This window comes from Bactrocera neohumeralis, chromosome 3, assembly GCF_024586455.1.
Source record: "Bactrocera neohumeralis isolate Rockhampton chromosome 3, APGP_CSIRO_Bneo_wtdbg2-racon-allhic-juicebox.fasta_v2, whole genome shotgun sequence".
In the NCBI taxonomy this organism is placed as follows: domain Eukaryota; kingdom Metazoa; phylum Arthropoda; class Insecta; order Diptera; family Tephritidae; genus Bactrocera; species Bactrocera neohumeralis.
The window spans coordinates 24,299,955-24,318,619 of NC_065920.1; the positions used below are offsets into that span (position 1 = coordinate 24,299,955).

General features: G+C 40.3%; 1 protein-coding gene across 1 annotated transcript in view; it reads right to left on the minus strand.

Annotated features, from left to right (window-relative positions):
- LOC126752755 (protein O-mannosyl-transferase TMTC2) overlaps positions 1 to 18,665 on the minus strand; it is a 269,008-nt gene that overhangs the window by 8,661 nt on the left and 241,682 nt on the right. The window contains exons 4-6 of the mRNA XM_050463721.1: positions 17,268 to 17,820; positions 15,869 to 17,177; positions 15,581 to 15,695 (exon numbers count right to left, since the gene is read on the minus strand). Of these exons, the coding sequence (XP_050319678.1) occupies positions 15,581 to 15,695; positions 15,869 to 17,177; positions 17,268 to 17,820 (1,977 nt within the window). The remainder of the gene's footprint in view (positions 1 to 15,580; positions 15,696 to 15,868; positions 17,178 to 17,267; positions 17,821 to 18,665) is intronic.

An 18,665-nucleotide genomic window follows, 5' to 3' on the forward strand; every position in this document is an offset into this window, starting at 1 on the left:
GATTTTGTTGCAAACAAACGAAGAAGAAGAAGTTGCTGCTTACCGGCTACAATTTCTTAGCTTCATTGTTTCGCGTTTGATGTGTGTGAATCTAAGTTTTGCTGTTCACTTACAACTTCCTTTTCCGGTGCAGAAACTACACATTGTTGTTGTTGTTTCATTCGGTTTTGCTGTTGCTGTTGTTGTTAGCATTGCATGGCGTAGGTATGCTGCTTATACGAGGATGGGTCGAAAATTCATTAAAATTTTTTTCAAAACTGGCGTTTTATTTTTTAAAATTGGCTCTTTAAGCCTGAATCGCTTGTCACATCGTTTAACCACTGAACCATCTGAAAAATACGTTTGCTGGAGGTCTGCGAAGTAGGCTTCTATGATAGGTCTCAAATTACTGACCAGCGAGTGAATTTTTTCAGGTATGAAAACCAAACGAGGAACCACAGGTCTAAATCTGAAAAATGCGATGGATGGGATTGTAACTCGTAGCTGGCAGTTTGGCTGTGGCGATGACGGTGTTCTAAGTCAATGCGTTATCATGGTGATGTGTGCATTTTTTCTTTGCCAAATACATAGATGTATTTCAATAATTCGGCATAGTAGAGTCTTGTTTCCGTTTTACGCTCCCTTAAATAGTCGCTGTAGTTCATACTTTGTGTATCCCAACCATTTATCCCCGACTTCTTCGGATCAGTTCGTCGGTGAAGTCCACTGTTTCGACTATTTCTTCGTCCTGGTGCACATCTTTGGATTTTCATATTTCGTCGACCGTCACGAAATAATAAAGAAACGTACTGCGCTTGTGCAGTATTAAACACTGCTGTGAAGTGATCCCACTTTTCCTTTTGTGGTTTTAAGTACAGAGCAAACGTGGCAGCCATCGCGCCGACAGCTTCCTCATGTCCAAAATATCATTTCAGACATTAATTCAGATCTTTTGATAATGATATATTGCTTTTTCAGTTATCTCGCGCATTCGCAAGCGCCAAGCCTTAAACACGTCTTCCGTGAATCCCAGAAAATAATGACCGTTTCCTTTGCGAACGATAGAATAGCCTTCGACTTCTTCGGATCAGTTCGCCGGTGAAATCCACTGTTACGACTATTTCTCCGTCTCTGGTGCACATCTTTGAATTCATATTTCGTCGCCCGTCACGAAATGATAAAGAAATTCCAACGTACTGTGCTTGAATAGTATCATACACTATCGTAAAGTGATAACATGGTTCCATTTGTGGTCCTGAGTTCGGAGCAAAAGTGGCATCCTTCGCACTGACAACTTCCTCAAGTCCAAATTATCAATCCGGACTCTAATCACGATCTTTTGAGAGAAAAATATTCCTTTTTCAGTTATCTCATGTATCCTCAAGCGCCAAGTCTAAAATATGTCTTCCGTGGTACTTGTTTTCAGCTCAGCTTTGCGACCGGCTCCTCAAAAATCTATGTGACACGACCTTGAAACTCTTTAAACCAAATTTTGGCTGTAGTCATCAAAAAAGAACAGTTCTCGTATACATACAGCATTCAAATTTTGGGTTTTGTGCGCGATTTCTTGTCCAAGAAAATGAATCGAATCGTCGAGCTATATTGCTTCTTTCTATTTTTCTAAAAGCGCTGACACCACCGTTTCTATACGTTCTCCAAACAAAACTACTTATTCGATTCGGCTGAAACTTTGACGCTAGCGGTCTACGAGAATGTACTACACGCTGTAGTTCGTTTTTTTCTCATGCGGTAGAAGCGCTATAAAGCAATGAGGCTAAGTACTTATCGGACCGCTCTCGTATACATATATATGTATATATATATATATATATATATATAAGCTGGTATTTGTTTGTATGTTTGAGCTGCAAATGCGTAAATTGTGCAGCGAATGAGCCGGACGTAACATTTTCTCCTGCTCTGCTGCTGAAGTCAATAAAAACTGAGCAAAATACACCAGCTCGACAAAACCAACGTAAAAGTTCAACAAATTCAGCTCAATGCGTTTGCTTCAACTAGTTTTTTTCTCTCACTTTTGTTAAGCGTTTAATGCTGCTTATTGCTATGTGTCTGTGTATGCAAGCCGCTCGCTACATTTTGTTGATTTCGCTATTCAGCAGAAATCCGTTAGATTTGCCAGTGGCTGTGCAAAGCATATACATTATGTACTATATACCTATGTCTATAGATATGTAAGCATATATAAGTATATATTGTATATGTATGTATGTATGTATATATGATGTTGCCGCTGCAGCATAGCGTTTATAGCCAGAAGTGGTAAAGTTGCAGAAAAATCCATTGAAAAGAAATCAAATTATTCAGTTCAGTGATTATCGGTTTTGTTGTTTGTTCGAACGTGAATGCCTTTCAGACGACAACAACAGCAACAATAACAAGATAAACACCAGCAGCAACAGCAAAATGTTGTTAGCAACAATAGCATAGAGCACAGTATCAGCAACACATTGGATAGTTAGAAATCAAAAAGCGTCCGTGACAAGTTCAATGGACCGAAAAGAAGAGCAACGCCGGCGAGGAAAAAAAAAGAAAACAAAAGAGGGAAAACAAAATCAGTTTCGGTAGGTATTCAGCTTACAGCCTAGGGTCGTTAATCGTAGCATGGGTGCGAGTGATGCGGTTTGCATGTGTGTTTAGTAGAGACTCCTAACTGACATTGAATTTGTGCGGGCAACTTGTGATCTCTAACGCCCAGCGGTGCAAGTGTTGTGGGAAGGGAAAATATCGCTTAGCGAAATAATCTATTTATACTTTCAAATGCACACAACTCTGGCAATGATAGTAAAGGGGGGCGCATGGTGGGTAATAATATGTTCCCGAGTACTCTTGCAATATATTTGGAAGTATGACGGCATGACGAATGCTCGGAACCATATTCACCATAAGACACGAACTCTTAAAGACTGTTTACAAAAAATCGAAGCTCTACGGCGCTTCACTCAAAAAACTCCACGGAAGGTCATTTCGGGTCTGGTAAATTTTTTAGTACAAAATCACCTTCCGAAATATAGTGTCTTTCAATTTTGTCTTAACTTCCATAGACTTCACTAAAGCGCTTAAACTAAAGCTTGTTTAGATGCATATCTGAAATTTTCGACCACAAAGAATCGTTTAATATATTTATAGTATGTGCAATCCAACGTTCATCGAAATTGTGTTTCCAACTTCGTTTTGTAAGAAAAAGTAGACCAATGTTGCCATCGCTCCGTAATTCGCACCAAACCAAAGCCGCCAAACTTCAATTTCGAATTCGAAAAATATAATTTCGAATTCGAAAAATTGAAATTTGAAATTCGAAATAGAATAAATTATGTTTCAGTTCGAAAAATTTAACTTCGAATTCGAAAAATTTTATTTCGAAATTCGAAAAATTCAAATTCAAATTCGAAAAAAATTTTTATACTTTTTTCTATTGCCATAGCTCTGAATTTCGCAACAAACAGACACTTGTCGAGTTTGAATAACCGTCTTGATAATCCTAAACGCATTATTTTATCCCCAGACCCGATAATTTTTTTTGATATTACAATGAAAAAGTATATATACATATATTAGGATCAATGATCGAATTTGAAAAATTTAATTTCGAAATCGAAAAACTCAAATTCGAATTCGAAAAACTTATGTTTTAATTCCGTAAACTTTATTTCGAAATTCGAAAGACTTATGTTTTAATTCGAAAATTTTAATTTCGAAATTCGAAAAATACAAAATTGAATTCGAAAAATGTAACTTCGATTTAAAAAAATTTAATTTCGAATTTGGAAAATTAAAATTCGAATTCGAAAAATTGTAATTGGAAGTAAATTTGTAACGAAGCGTGTTTCCTCAATTTCTGGGTAAAATGAATTTAGAGTAAAATGGTCTGAGTTCCAGGCAAAGTTTCACTGTCATATAAAGCGCTAAGTTGTAGACATTAATTTTTAGAAAATAACTTCACCGTTCTTTACTGACGTTACAATCGGGTCAGTTGACATGATCACATTTATGACAGTTCCTTGATAATAACTTATCATCGTACTCCTCTCATTAAACGGTTATATCTTTTATGTACTTCATGGATATTAGGTTATGTTCTTTATACATATGATGAAAGTTTTGAATTGAACAGATCATACACATGACAAACCTAACCCCAGGGAATATTTCCAGTGTTTTTCAAGGCCATAAGTCGGTGAAGGGTCGAACTGATTTTAGTTGTTCGAAATAATTGTCAAACCCCAAATGTCACTTAAGGCGGCGGATTCGGGATTCCTTCATATGTGGGAACAAAATGTTGAATTCTGAATATTTTTGAAATACTTTGCTTTAACTTCCCTATTTTATGTTAAAAGTACCCAGAAGCTAAAAAAATGTATCCCCATTGTAACCACTGTGCGACGATTGATAACGACCATGTTTTGAAGTTGGCATTAACTGAGCACCAAAAATAGACTAACAAAATGGCAGTAACAAAGGTGCACACATAACGAGTTACATTAAAGTCAATCGATTTGTTGTTGGAACTGTGTAGCAGCGACTATCGCTATACCTCACTTGCACACACAGGCTCACTCAAATATATTGAAAAGAGCCGAACCAGTCAGTGACGTTGGTGGAGTCTATACAAGTATATGCGCCACAGCATTCGCTACCTCCCATCTGTGACGCACACCTATGCTTTATAATCGCCTTAGATTTTAGGAAATTTCGTGGTTGGGCGGAAGCCTGACATTGATTTTCGATTTAGGTTAGAAATATGCAAGCGATTCTCTTCATTTTTGCTATTTTTGCTGATAATGGATATTTTTATGCACACAAAGCTGGTTTGACTCCTCTCAATTGTCCTCTCTTTTTGACAACCTAATTGTAGCTTTTTCATAAATATAAGCACGTGTTTGCGTGGGTATATTTGTATGTATGTATATATATTTGATGTCAAATATGACAATTGACTTTGAAAAGGAAAAATATGTGTATAAGTATATCTACTTGTAGAGTGACGCTGTTGGCTGCCTTGATTTCTTAGACAGAGCCATAACCTCTAAGTGAATCATGATGATGCTTATACCGAGTTTTCCAAAGGGATGATATCATTTTTAAGTGTCGTTTCGGCCAATTTTAATATGTCATGATAAATTTTTTTTTCATTATATTCAGTAAAATGTACAATTTCATCAAGATATACGCAAGAACAAAGTTTACAAATTATTAAATTTTATTGTTAAAATTTTCCAATAGAAACTTTTCGTGCGCTTTCACCATTTTATGGCCGTAACACCCGTCAACCTGTGCTCGCTATTCGTCGAATTGTTGAAGATTTCCAGCATACATTTTCTTTGCATTTTATTCGAGTGCCAATTAGATAGAGAACTACATATAAAATTGTTCTCACTCAAGAACTGAAGCCATTGGGTCACCGTGGACGTCGTCAATTTGCTGTTTTTGCCCTGGAACAACTTGAAAACGATAACTATTTGTATAAGAAAATCTTTTTCTGCGATGAGGCTCCTTTTTATGTGAGTGGTGCGGTAAATAAACAGAACTGTCGTTGCCAATGCAAAGAAAATCCACAAATTATTCATGAACAACCCTTAAAATGGGTTGTCAAAAAAGTCTTGCGGTATTTTTATTGAATTTGTTTTTTTATTTTTATTGAAATTGAAATGAATTTTTGATGACTCATGCCCAGCTCTTGACCATTGCTACGGCTGCTACTATGCCGGTCTCTTCCGACCAATTCAGCGATTTTATCGCAATTTTCGACGTGATTTAACACCATTATTTCTTCTCCGGAGCGTGGCGCATCTTCGACCACCTCTACACCAGAACGAAAACGTTGAAACCATCGTTGTGCTGTGGAAATGGAAACTGTATCGGGTCCATAAACTGCACAAATTTTATTGGCGGCTTGAGATGCATTTTTGCCTTTATCGTAGTAGTACTGTAAAATATGCCGTATTTTCTCTTTGTTTTGATCCATGTTTGCGACGCTATAACTCACAAATGACTTAAAAGAAACAATCAATCAAACTTGTGTGAAGCGCGTGAAATGAGCTTTCCAAAAAGGTATAGCATGACCCGATGCGACGAATAAAACTAGAACTATGCGCTTTCAGCGCCTACTAGCGAAAATACCGCAAGACTTTTTTGACAACGTAATATTTCAGTTTGGTGTGATTTTGGTCTGGTGGAATCAACTTACGAAATGTGGCTGGTTACAGCGTTACTGTCAACGGAGAGCGGCTTAGATCGATGATTATGGCCGTAATTCGAAGAAGCTAATCTTGAAAACATCTGGTACCAACTAGACAGGGCTACATGTCGCACAGCACGTGCCGCAATCTCATTATTGCAAACAAAGTTTGAAGATTCAATCATTTTAAGAAATTTTGACATTGCATGGCCTCCAAGAAATTGTGATTTAACACCATTATTTCTTGTGGTGTTATTTGTAGTCATTGTTCTTTAGTAATAAACCAGACTCTTCAAGCTAAAGAAGTCAATATTGTATGTACTATTCATGTCATACGTCTCTATTGACCAACCACTACTATTAACTTAAACTTGGTGAATAATTTCGTCTATCTTGGATCTAGCATTAGCACCAATAACAACGTCAGCATATATACGAACGAATAATAACTCTTGCCAGGTGCAACTTCGGACTGAATAGGCAATTGAGAAGTAAAGTCCTCTCTCGACGAACTAAGTTCAAAAAAGTGTGAGAAGAGCTCTTGAAGAGTCTCTAAAAAAAGCTAAAATTTTTTAGAAATTTTTCAATTATTTCCTTGGTTGTATCATAAATAAATTATTTATATGTACTTGTCATTTTAGCTACTAAGCATGTTGATGTTAAAGTATAGTTCCGCTTAATATTTAAGTAAAAAATTAATATTTCGGCGAAAATCTCAACTCCGCTACAATTCGAATTAAATTTGCGCTCTTTTGAGAAGCGAAGACCGGAAAACTCAAAAGCGAAATTTACACACGCAAAAGCTAACAGCAAAAGGAGGAACGCACATGCCGGTGTGTCTTCCCCTTTGATGTCGCCGCCGTTATTAAAATGTTGACGGTGGCGGGCGATGACAAATTCTGTTTCAGACCGCAGAATTTCGGTAACACACACATACTTGATTGTATACATGTATATGGGTTACAGAGTGTATATAAAAGGTGTATTTTAGGAGGTGAAGAGTTTCAAAAATTAATTGCGGAAAAGTAGTGGAATTTTTAATATTTTTTTTGGCGTTATTGGTTCTAAAATTTTATGATACACTATACAGTTTTTTAACAGAGCATAGAGGGTACAGTCATTGCATTTTTTGAAAACTTTTATAGGGTCTAATTTATGACTTTTTAGCAATTGTTCAGTCCTATCTACTTTATCAGTGGAGAAAATTGACATAGATGACTGACTATCTAAGCCAAATAATATGACTATGGACGGCCACAATTGACAGGTTCGTTTCCTGGCAAAATGCGGTCATCGAAAGTTTGTCCAATAGACTGGTGGATCTAGAACCCTTTAGCACTGGGACTATTGTTAGTGACTTCGATAAGCAAAGAGCTGAAGTTTACAGTTAGTTTGGGTCAAATGTATAATTTTTTTTTTATTTTGACAGCTGGTTTGACAGAGAGTCCTCTACTAATTACATCAGCTCTTAAAAAGCACCCTTTGTATATAAATATATCTTCTTCTTAATTGGCGTAGACACCGCTTACGCGATTATAGCCGAGTTAACAACAGCGCGCCAGTCGTTTCTTCTTTTCGCTACGTGGCGCCAATTGGATATTCCAAGCGAAGCCAGGTCCTTCTCCACTTGGTCCTTCCAACAGAGTGGAAGTCTTCCTCTTCCTCTGCTTCCCCCGGCGGGTACTGCGTCGAATACTTTCAGAGCTCGAGTGTTTTCGTCCATTCCGACAACATGACCTAGCCAGCGTAGCCGCTAACTTTTAATTCGCTGAACTATGTCGATGTCGTCGTATATCTCGTACAGCTCATCGTTCCATCGAATGCGGTATTCGCCGTGGCCGACGCGCAAAGGACCATAAATCTTTCGCAGAACTTTTCTCTCAAAAACTCGCAACGTCGACTTATCCGTTGTTGACATCGTCCAAGACTCTGCACCATATAGCAGGACGGGAATTATGAGTGACTTATAGAGTTTGGTTTTTGTTTGTCGAGAGAGGACTTTGCTTCTCAATTACCTACTCAGTCCGAAGTAACACCTGTTGGCAAGATTTATCCTGCGTTGGATTTCTAGGCTGACATTGTTGGTGGTGTTTACGCTGGTTCCAAGATAGACGAAATTATCTATAACTTCAAAGTTATGACTGTCAACAGTGACGTGAGTGCCAAGTCGAGAGCGCGACGACTGTTTGTTTGATGACAGGAGATATTTCGTCTTGCCCTCGTTCACTGCCAGACCCATTTGTTTTGCTTCCTTGTCCAGTCTGGAGAAAGCAGAACTAACGGCGGGAGGATGGAGTCATATGTAGAAGTTCACGCAAGTGAGGAAAGTTCTCTGATCGCCATTCACTTGGGAGTGGCCAGACACGATTCTTTTACATATGACTCAAGTAGCTCACTACTTCCGGTCTTTGACCAAGTATCCTCTGGGTAGCCTAAGAACATCCGTTTGAAGGCGAGCTAAAGTGAGAAGGCGAAACATCCCCTCCGCAGGATTGTGCGCTGGGTTTGGGGCCCGCCACGTAAAAAATTCTACCAATGAAAATTAGCAAATATAAATATATACATAGTTTATCATCCAGCTTGCTTAAGTGTGTTTAGAAAATTATTAAAGTAAAAAAAAAAAAATTAAGTTGATTAGATGATGAAATTTAAATTTCCGAGTTCTCAAAGAGCACAACATGGAAAAATCAGTGGTCGGGACTTTTGCAATCAGTCTAATACGGCAGAAAGCTTTGTGTGAAATGTGAACGAAAATTAAGCTTAGAAAATGGCACCGAAGAATATCGTTGCGAAGCAAGCGCCAATAGTGGCTGATGCACAATAGAAACAGAACACAATGCAAACGAAATGCGAAAGGAGCAATGTTTAAGAGAAAGCAATGCCTGGGTATTTCAAGAAGCACAAACACACACACAGGCTTACAAAGGTGCTTCAATTCACTGCCCACTAACACACACATACTTTCACTCACACAGACACACATATTTTCACTAACACATAGACATTTCCACTAACCCATACAAGCACACAAGCGTTTATAGAAAGAATGTACAATGGAAAATGTCAAGGAAACGATTTTCCTACACTGCGTCCGTCCGTGGATGAATTCGAACTAAAAGCCTATTATGTCAAACACAATAATCAACAACAAAATGCATTTGGTCAATAGGATTTTTTCGCCGCCTTATTCGTCTTTCGTCTTAGTCAAGGCAACAGCTCAGCACTGCGCTTTCAAAGCGCGCACAAAAGAAATGAAATAGAGCATTCTGAGCACCGGTGCGTTGGCAGCGCTGCCGCAGCGCGGTTGAGCCGAAGGCTGTGGAATTGAGTAATGATAAAGCGGTGCTTTAGCTGCGCAGTTGGCTGCGCTGGATTATGAAAGGCGGAAACCGAAATACTTGCAGCTAGAGTCTACTCACTATGGACCGCTTCGCCGCTGCTATGCAATGAGTGTAATTGGCTTTGCTCTGAGGATAGCCTTATATTGTGTATTTTCTCACTTTAGTGGCGAAATTATTAAGCAAAAACTGAGTGCTTATCGTATTTGAATAAAATTAGAATACCCTATTCATTTGTCAAGGTGAAGTGTGAATAACAAAACGATGGCCCAAAATTGTAAAACAACTCCATTGCTTTAATATGTAGTAGTCCGAGGGCTGGGGAAAAGAATTTGGCAAATTCCATATTATAATATCTGAATTAAAGATTGGATGAATATTTCCCGACTATTTGAAAATAATTTTAAAATACTACTGCGGGCAAAATATAGTAAGATTTTTTAATTTAAATTTCGCGCGAAAACCCATTCATCGAAATATTTGTCTCTGGGTTGGTATGACTGTCAGTGACGTCTGTGCCAAATGTTCCATCGAAATAACCATTAGTGTTTAGTATACGATTATATTTCTGAAGTAAATACAGTGCATTCGGCGATTTTTACAATGGATCAAATTATTCAACATAGATTTTCAGTTAAATTTTGTGTGCGGAATCAAATTTCTGGTGCTGAAACATTCAGAATGTAGAAAAACGCCTTCGGTAACAATTGTTTGTCGCGAGCAAGTGTTTTTGATTGGTACAAATCATTGAAAAAGGGTCGAGAGCGCGTTGACGGCGAGCCACGTCCGGGCCGCCATCAACATCAACTGATCATCAACACGTCAATAAAATAAAGGAATGGTGCTTAAAAATCAACGATTGAGAATCAGGGATCTTAATGGCATCGTTGGAATTAGTGAAAACCATTTTGAAAGATCATTTAGGCCTAAGAAAAGTGAAAGCACGATTGATTCCAAAATTCGAAAGACAGCAGCCTGTTAACTACTGTGAAACACTGCTTTCCGACTATCAGGATGTCATGGAACATATTATTATTGGCAATGAGTCTTGGTTCTATGCTTACGATCCGGAAACAGACGATAGGTCGATCGAATATCTTGGCAAAGATGAGCCAAAGACGAAAATCCCACGTCAAAGCAGATCAAAAATCAAGGTTATGCTGACAGTTTTCCTCGATTAACGAGGTTTGGTTCACGCCCTATTCCTTCCGAACGGCGACGTAAAAAGAGGTCGGAATTATGGACCAAAAAGTTTTGACTTTTGCACCACCACCTTCGCATACAGCATTGATTATTCGCGAGTTTTTCGCTTGATTTTTTTTTTGTGCCAATTTCGCCTGGTTTAGCTCCCTTTGACTTCTGGTTTTTCAGCAAACGCAAACGTTTTCAGTAAATGGCAATTTTTTGCAAGTTAACTTATTTTTCAGGCCACTTTTTTATTTGGTTATGTCAAGCGAAATTTTTCGTATTCTGGCATACTCGCATACGAACACTCGTTGAAGCAAATTTCTCAGTATTAAAACCATTGGCCATAGACAGGAACAGGTAGGTGGTAATCACGTGGTGCTAGGCTCAAGCTATAAGATGGATGCAGAAGAGTTTCTCAACAAAGCTTTCGGTGTTTCTTTCTAGTCGCTATCGGTTTGAGTATCGCTGTTTCCGGGTATAACATATGGTTATACCTAAGGCTGGCCGCTTCGGACAATTGTTTTCTTTGGGAGGTCCAATTGTTGCCGTTACAGGTCTGAATGAAGAGTTTTGAAATCAGCTCACATTAGATAATTCCTTGCCAATACTACCAAAATATAAATAAAATCCTTATTGACCGTTAATCCAGTCTTGTCCACCCCTAGCACCAGTTTATCAGAAAACAGTGCCTAAGTATTATACATAACGATCGGACTCAACAATTTAGTTAGTGATAATTTGGCTTTCCGGAACGGAAACGACTATCTTATACGATATAATATGTTCCAGATTAACCCTTTTCAATGCTTTACGGCTCGGCATCTCTAAAAAATAAGAGAGGTCCAACTTTCGTGGATATTGAAATTTTTATTCCTGGATGATAACATATTTGGCCAGGCTGGTATGAGCAGATCTCAGGTATAAAGTGAATTTTATTCGTATAAAGAAAATTAAGCATTAAGATCCTAGAGTCCTGCCATAGCCTCATAACTGAACCTGAAAACATGTAATTTTTCTTGTCTTCAGTGCAAAATGAAACGAAGTTGTCGAGCAAAGGAAAATTAAACACGTTGTCTCTTGTCGGCTTTTAAGCCTTTGAAATCGAAATAGACGCAACTGAAGTGATAACTGATCACAGGCTACATACGACTCCATTTGTATGCTATGTATGTCTGTAAGTCGCCCAAACAAACTGACACAGTTACGTTGCGCACCTGAGTTGCCATAGTGATAGCTTGTTTTGATGTCTTTCCTCCTTTTTAAATGTTGTAGATAAAAAGATTCAAAAGACCAATACACCGACGTGCAGTTAAATGCGACTATCAGTGGCCATGATGTTGCGGCAGCAATGCTATTGACGTTGCCAGAGTGTAAGTTGAAAAGCAGAATCGAAAAGACACACACAGACACATACATACACCAGAAGGTATAGAGGTGAGCGCTGGCGAAATGAATGAATGAAAAAAGAAGGCTTAGAAAAAAGTGAAAATTGCTTTAGGTTGTGTATGTGTGAGTAAAATATATGCGTCTATGTGTTTGTGTGCGTGTTGTTGTACAAATGTGAAAGCGAATGCGAAATATGTACTCAACAGCTACCATTGCGGCATTCATTTAAACGAGGCTTTTGAATTTAGAAATGGTGCGTTGCAGCAATTTACGGACACCGTTGGGTGGCTGGGTGGCCGGCGAGTCGGGTGGGATCAAACAAGATTATTGGTAAAAAGTAGTGAAAATGTGTGGAGTATGTATATATGTAGATCTCTAAGCCATTCCAGCTCATGAACAAAACCAAAGTAACAACAACAAAAGCAACTCCAAAACTGGAGTCATAAAAAACGCAAGCCAAAGCACTGCAATGCTGCACAGTGCCCCGTTGTAAGGTTGTAAGGGGCATTGAAAGCGACAGCGCTGATGAGTGCACTCTCAATTGCGTCTGAGTGTATTGGTGTCTGTCTACCGACAGTTCGGTGTATAAGCTTGTGCCTGGTGCTGCTGCGGCTTCGTTCCCTCATTCATTCTTGCCGCTTCTTCAGTTTCCGGTTGGCCTCTTTTGCAGGAGTTCATTTGAATTTCAGCTTTCGTCGTTTTTTTTCTTCGCATATTTTTGCTTTTTTTATTCTCTGTTTTCTGTTTTTGTTGGCGCTGCAGCATTTATTCTACTTAAATGTGACTTAATCGCTGAGATTTGCAAGCAATCCGTTGCAATTGGAATGGCGCAAATGACGAACAACGGAACGGAAACGGAAAACGACAGGAAAATAGCAATACGCAGGCAGCTGCAGGAAGGCAGCAAATGCAAGCAAAAAAAGAAGGGGGAAAAAAAAATGAACAAAAAGCGCAGAAAATCGAATGGATGATAATATGCAACATTTAAGTAATCCGCACTCCGGCGCATAAGTGTGCTCTGACTGGAAAAGTAGATGTGGACACTTGAAGCGGAATTAAAGTAAGTTGTAAAACGCTTGAACGTTGAAGGTGATTATTTTAGTTTGTTGAGTTTGTGAACCAGTATTTATTGAATGAGGCTGTTATATCTGTATATACAACTATTTTGCCAGCAATGAAATTTCTTTAAGGAATTCTTAAATTTTTAACAGAGATACTTTTGGAGAAACCATAATAGTGGAAGCTATTAAAAATCCTGTAGTGAATAGTGAAACTAAGAGTACTTATTTTGATTCAAAACCTCCTTCGCAAGCCGATGGCCTGAATTCAGTTTTTTAGCTGCGATCACACGCTTGCTAACAGAGCCCATAGAGCGCTCGCTGGCGACTCCATGCCACCATAAACTTAGCAGATATTCTTCTACTGGCGTGTCCACCTCGCATTTTTGGTTTCTGTGTGCAGATTCCTAGCGATTCCCCCTATTTTTGCTGCCCCTAGCGAAGGAAAGCCATGCCGTTCCCATTACAGTTGGCGTTACGTAACTGGAACGCATCCGGATTTTTTATCCGGACTGTCAACTTGGCAAAATTCTGCCGCTACAATAACAAACCCAATAACGGTTATCCATTCTCTCCCGGTATGACCTTCACTTGTTTCGGGGAACGATTTCATCTTTCTAAGTGATGATGTCCCTCCCCAGAAACCTTTTAGTTTCACTGAGGTTGGTTCCGACCTACTTTCGTCCTCGTTCTTATTTAAATTTATCATTATTTTTTTTTGGCCCCTACTCAGAGTCACTATCCACCTATCAGTAATACAGCCCCTTATATAGTTCGAAGGTTAGCTCAGTAACGAGGTCAAGGAGATGGTGGACGCAGACCCTTATGAGGCAATGTGTTCAGAACCAACCAGCGCATCAACTTACACCTACAACACCAGCTTAATGATGACAGCAGGGGAACGTACTTCAAGACTTTCTTGGCCTTTAGTGGCGGCCTTGGTATTACCCCAACAGCCTTTTATGCGAGATGTCTCCACTGCATACTCAGGTGAAAGAATACTACGACCACCAGCCTAGGGTTCAAATCTGTCCATCTAATAGTCCAGGCAATGTCCATTTTAAGTCAAAGGTCAAAAATCCGTGGGAGTCTAAAAGGGCAAGAAGGCTGTAGATCAGTTAGTGTTATCCAGGATTCACGGCACTTGAGTTGAACCGATCAGTTTGTAGGGCAGCTATATCCTTTAGTTGTCCATCATCGGCCGTTCTGAAAAATGAGCAGTTTCTTGGAGAAAAAATGGCGTGTGGAATATCTGAAGTTCGTTTCGGCGCCTAGCGCAGTAACTCGGGCTGACGTATGGAAATATTTGGTGCATTTTACGTCTTGGATCTTAAATTGAAAGCCTACTAATTACAGCTTGTGCAAGAATTGAAGCCGCTCGACCTTCCCAAGCAACATCTTTGGTTTGCGGGCCGATGGAATCTTCGGTCCATATTTCTTCAAAAATGATACCGATGAGAATGAAAAAGTCAATCGGCGATAGTTTCCACAAGACGGCGCTACTTGCCTCACATCACATCATTCAATGTATTTATTGAGAGAACACTGCGGTGAGCAGATAATTTCACATTTTGGGGCGTTCGATTGGCCAATAAGGTCATGTGATATCACACCGTTAGACTTTTCCCTGTGGGGATATGTAAAATCTAAAGTCTATGCGGACAATCCCGCTTCGATTCAGGACTTAGAGCAAAACATTACAGTTACCAGTAAAAATGGTCAAACGAGCCATCAAAAAATGGACTAAACGGATGAAGCATCTGAGACTTAGCCGTGGCCAACATTTGAAAGCATAAGTGCCAAAGAATGTTCTTTGGAATGATAATAATCATTTTCCGTTAAATTTGAAGTTTCTGCATTTTTTATTTAAAAATGTGTGGATCACCCTTTATAAATATAGAGATTTTATACTACTACATAAACAATTTTTTTTTTCAGTTTATGTCAGTTGATTGTTCGATTCGACACTTTCCAATATTTATTTTTTTTTCGGAATTAATCAGTAGGTGCTTTGGTTGCGAACAAAGACAATAGTTTCGGAGTTTGTATATTTTTCTATACCTCTCTCTAACTCTCTTATTCGGAGTTTCAATCATAGCTAACAGTATATACCTCGAGAATTCTAACCAAAAATCCTCTTGAAATGTCTTAACCTTATACTCTTTATTAAAATGAGGAGACCTTTCTTTGAGTTCTCTCAGTGTTCAGGCATATGGAGAAAATTGTTTGAGCTTGGACAATCTTTACAATACAACGGTTAGCGGAAAATAAGCTTTACCTATATGGCTTGAAAATAAATTTCATGAATTTTAATCATTCTAGAATCGGGCTGTATTTAATTTTTGATCTGAGTGTTTTATATAACATTCTAAGACAACTTTCAGTGTCATTCATATATTTGAAATATAATTAAAATCAAATTTTTAAGTACTTACAAATTGAAATGCACATCCGCCATATTCGGTCTATGCTTAATCGCCTCAATCAGCGCTTCCTGTGCTTCTTCATAACGTCCTTGAGAGCTAAGTACACTTCCTAAGTTGCCAAGAGCTATGAAGTGAACCAAAAATATATTGTAATTACTAATAACTTGCAAGAGATTAAAATAGAACTAATAAAAATTGAAATAAAGTCAACTAATTAAGAGCTATAATGTCTTTTATAGAGGTCTCAGCTACATATATGCGCAGATATGCTACACATTTTAGTTTTATTTCGCTTACCTTTTGGTGGATTCACTTGCACCGCGCTACGAAAGAGGCTCTCCTCGTCGTACCAGTCGTAGTTGCGCTGCACCGTACGAGCGCCGAGCACGCTCAACAGTAGGCTGAAACCGAGTATCAGCGCCACCTTACGCTTGCGTGCGGCCGGCGAGCGTACGCGCTCCATCAGCTTGCCAATACCATAGCCAGCCAATAGGCAATAGCCGACACTGGGCAAGTAAAGCAAGCGTTCGGCAACCACGAAACCGACGTAGAAGAATAAATTCGTAGCGGGTATAAACGGCAGCGTTAGAAATGACAAAGCCATCAACAGTATACACGCGTTGTTGGTATGCTGCGCGGCGCGCGGTGTTAACGCAGTGGGTGACGCTGTTAGACGTGCGCGCTGTTGATCTGTCGCCTGCATTGCTGAAGCGCTGCTGCAGTTGCTACTACTGGAGGTATTGCTGCCGGAGCTGTTGTTGCTGGCCGTCGTGCTGCTGCTGCAGCGACTACTGCTGCGCGATGAGCGCGGCACCACCGCCATGAGCGCTTTACGCAACGCCACCGCCAGCAGATGTGGCGCGCCACTGGAAGACTGAAATAACTGATGGCAACAACAATCGCTGAACGCGTTCGTATTCAGCCACTGCACATTGTTATTGTTATTATTATTGAGCGCGCGACACGTAGCGGTATGATGCGCAGAGCTAAGCTCCTGCTTACAATCGTGGCAATGGCACGGCAGGTGTGCCGAGTTCGGCAACGCCTCGGGCTGTAACAGTGACTGCATCGTCGTCGTTGTTGTACTGGTTGCGGCGCTGTAAGGCGCGCGGCTTAACGCTGTTGCATCTAGTAAGCTGTATGTCGAATTTGAATCCAATGCCGCGGCCGTTATGTCCGGTATGCGATACTTCTTTTTCGAACGTGACTTGCGCAGTTGCTGCTGTTGTTGTTGTGCATGGCGTTGCTCTTTTGCGATGCGCTCGGCGCGTCGCCGCCACAAATATTTAAAGCACTTGAAGGCCAGTGCGGCCAGCGTGCTGTAGAAAGCAAAGCTAAGTAGATTGCGTTCATCACGTATTGAGGTTATGCGCGGTATGGCGTCCATGCCCCAGTCGAAGCTGAGCACACGTGGACTCAGCAGTAGACTGAAATTGAAGACGGGCAGGTAGAGGAAGGTCAGGAAGCGTGTCCACATCGAAGGCATTTTCGCGATTGGATTGTCAGCTGTTGAGAAGGCGGTTTGCGGACGCGGAAGCACCAGGAGACGCCAATAGACGATGCACATAAGCGACACGGCCAGTATGCAGAGCGTGCGCATGCGGTGCTGCAATGGCAAAGTCGTAAAGGAAATTTTGAAAAATGGTGGTCATTACAGCAGTTATTTAGTAAACCCTAAGAACCCGCAGCTACTTACCTTGTCGCGAAAGCCGCACAGCCCACGTAAGCTGTCGAATATGGCGCATACCAGCAGCGCCGTAATCGCCGTCTCCTTGAAAAGTAAAGCTACAAGTGATAATACCAGCGTGAGTATTAGCGCCCACCACTGTCGCGACTCGCCACGTTCACGCCACACTATGTGCCGCATATACATTAGATATGTCAGCAAGTAGAAAATGCAGGCCGCTAGGTCAGCGCGGCCCACAATACCCGTCACAGCCTCGGTGTGTATGGGATGCGCCGCAAAGATGGCGCCCGTCGCCAGCACACCCCAAACGGAGTTTAGGAAGTAACGCGCCAACTTCACGACCAAACCAGTGGCCAAACAGTGCATCAGATTATTGATGAGATGAAAGCCCCAAGGTGTATAGCCGCCCAGCAGGAAGTTGAAACGAAAACTGAGCACGCACAGTGGTCGGTAGGAGCCGTGCGAGCCGGCATCGGTGAGCGGTGTACCCCAGTAATCATGTTGGAAGATACTCTGCCAAGGCGTATGGCCGGAGACATCAGTGTTGGCCAGTATGGCGCGTCTGCAAGTGAAAAAGTCGAGTGGTATGCAAAGTCAGAAAGCTGTAATACGTGCAGGACATTATACTAGATGAATGTGAATGTGTATGTGTGTGACCAAGAGCATCAACTTAAATAAATGAGGCCAGTGTCAAGAGTCAAACTAATTAAAAGCAATATGGCGCCAGGGGTGCATGATTTAGCAAACGGTAAGCAGTGGTAATTGGATATGCGTACCAGGCTGCTTCTTCTTCAACTTCGGCCATTCAACAAGTTTCACACCACCTTCTGCTATCGTCTTGCTTTGCCATCTTATTGCTGCATAGTGTTGCGGATGGTTGTTGCTTACGGGATGCCTTGGCTGGTGGTGCGCTGAGGGAGCATTCTCTTATGCACTGTCGGATCACCTGTCATATTAATTAAAATGATTAAGTGCGGCCTACGCAGCGTAGCCAATTAATTTTCCTTTACGGCTCTTTTAGCAGCAACAATAGCCCACACAACAGCAATAATAATGACAACAAGACCAAACAGCAGCGACGCATGCATGATAAGCAACCACATAACTATATATATTTACTAGTATAAACTTAGATACGGAAGTGTGAGGGTGGTCCGACAAGTTCATGGTATAGCCTTAGCCTGTTTTGAACTCGATACACTTTAACAAAGTTGCTCCAAATTATTTAACCCGTCAGAAATTTTTTTTTTCGAGACCTACAAGAACTACTTCGAGATTTACAAAGACTTCGAGATCTACAAAGACTTCGAGACCTACAAAGAACTACTCAATGGCGGTCATAGCCTTCTTATTCGACTCAAATTTCTGCAGGATGAAAAGAAGTCATTTAGTACCAAAAACCAAGGG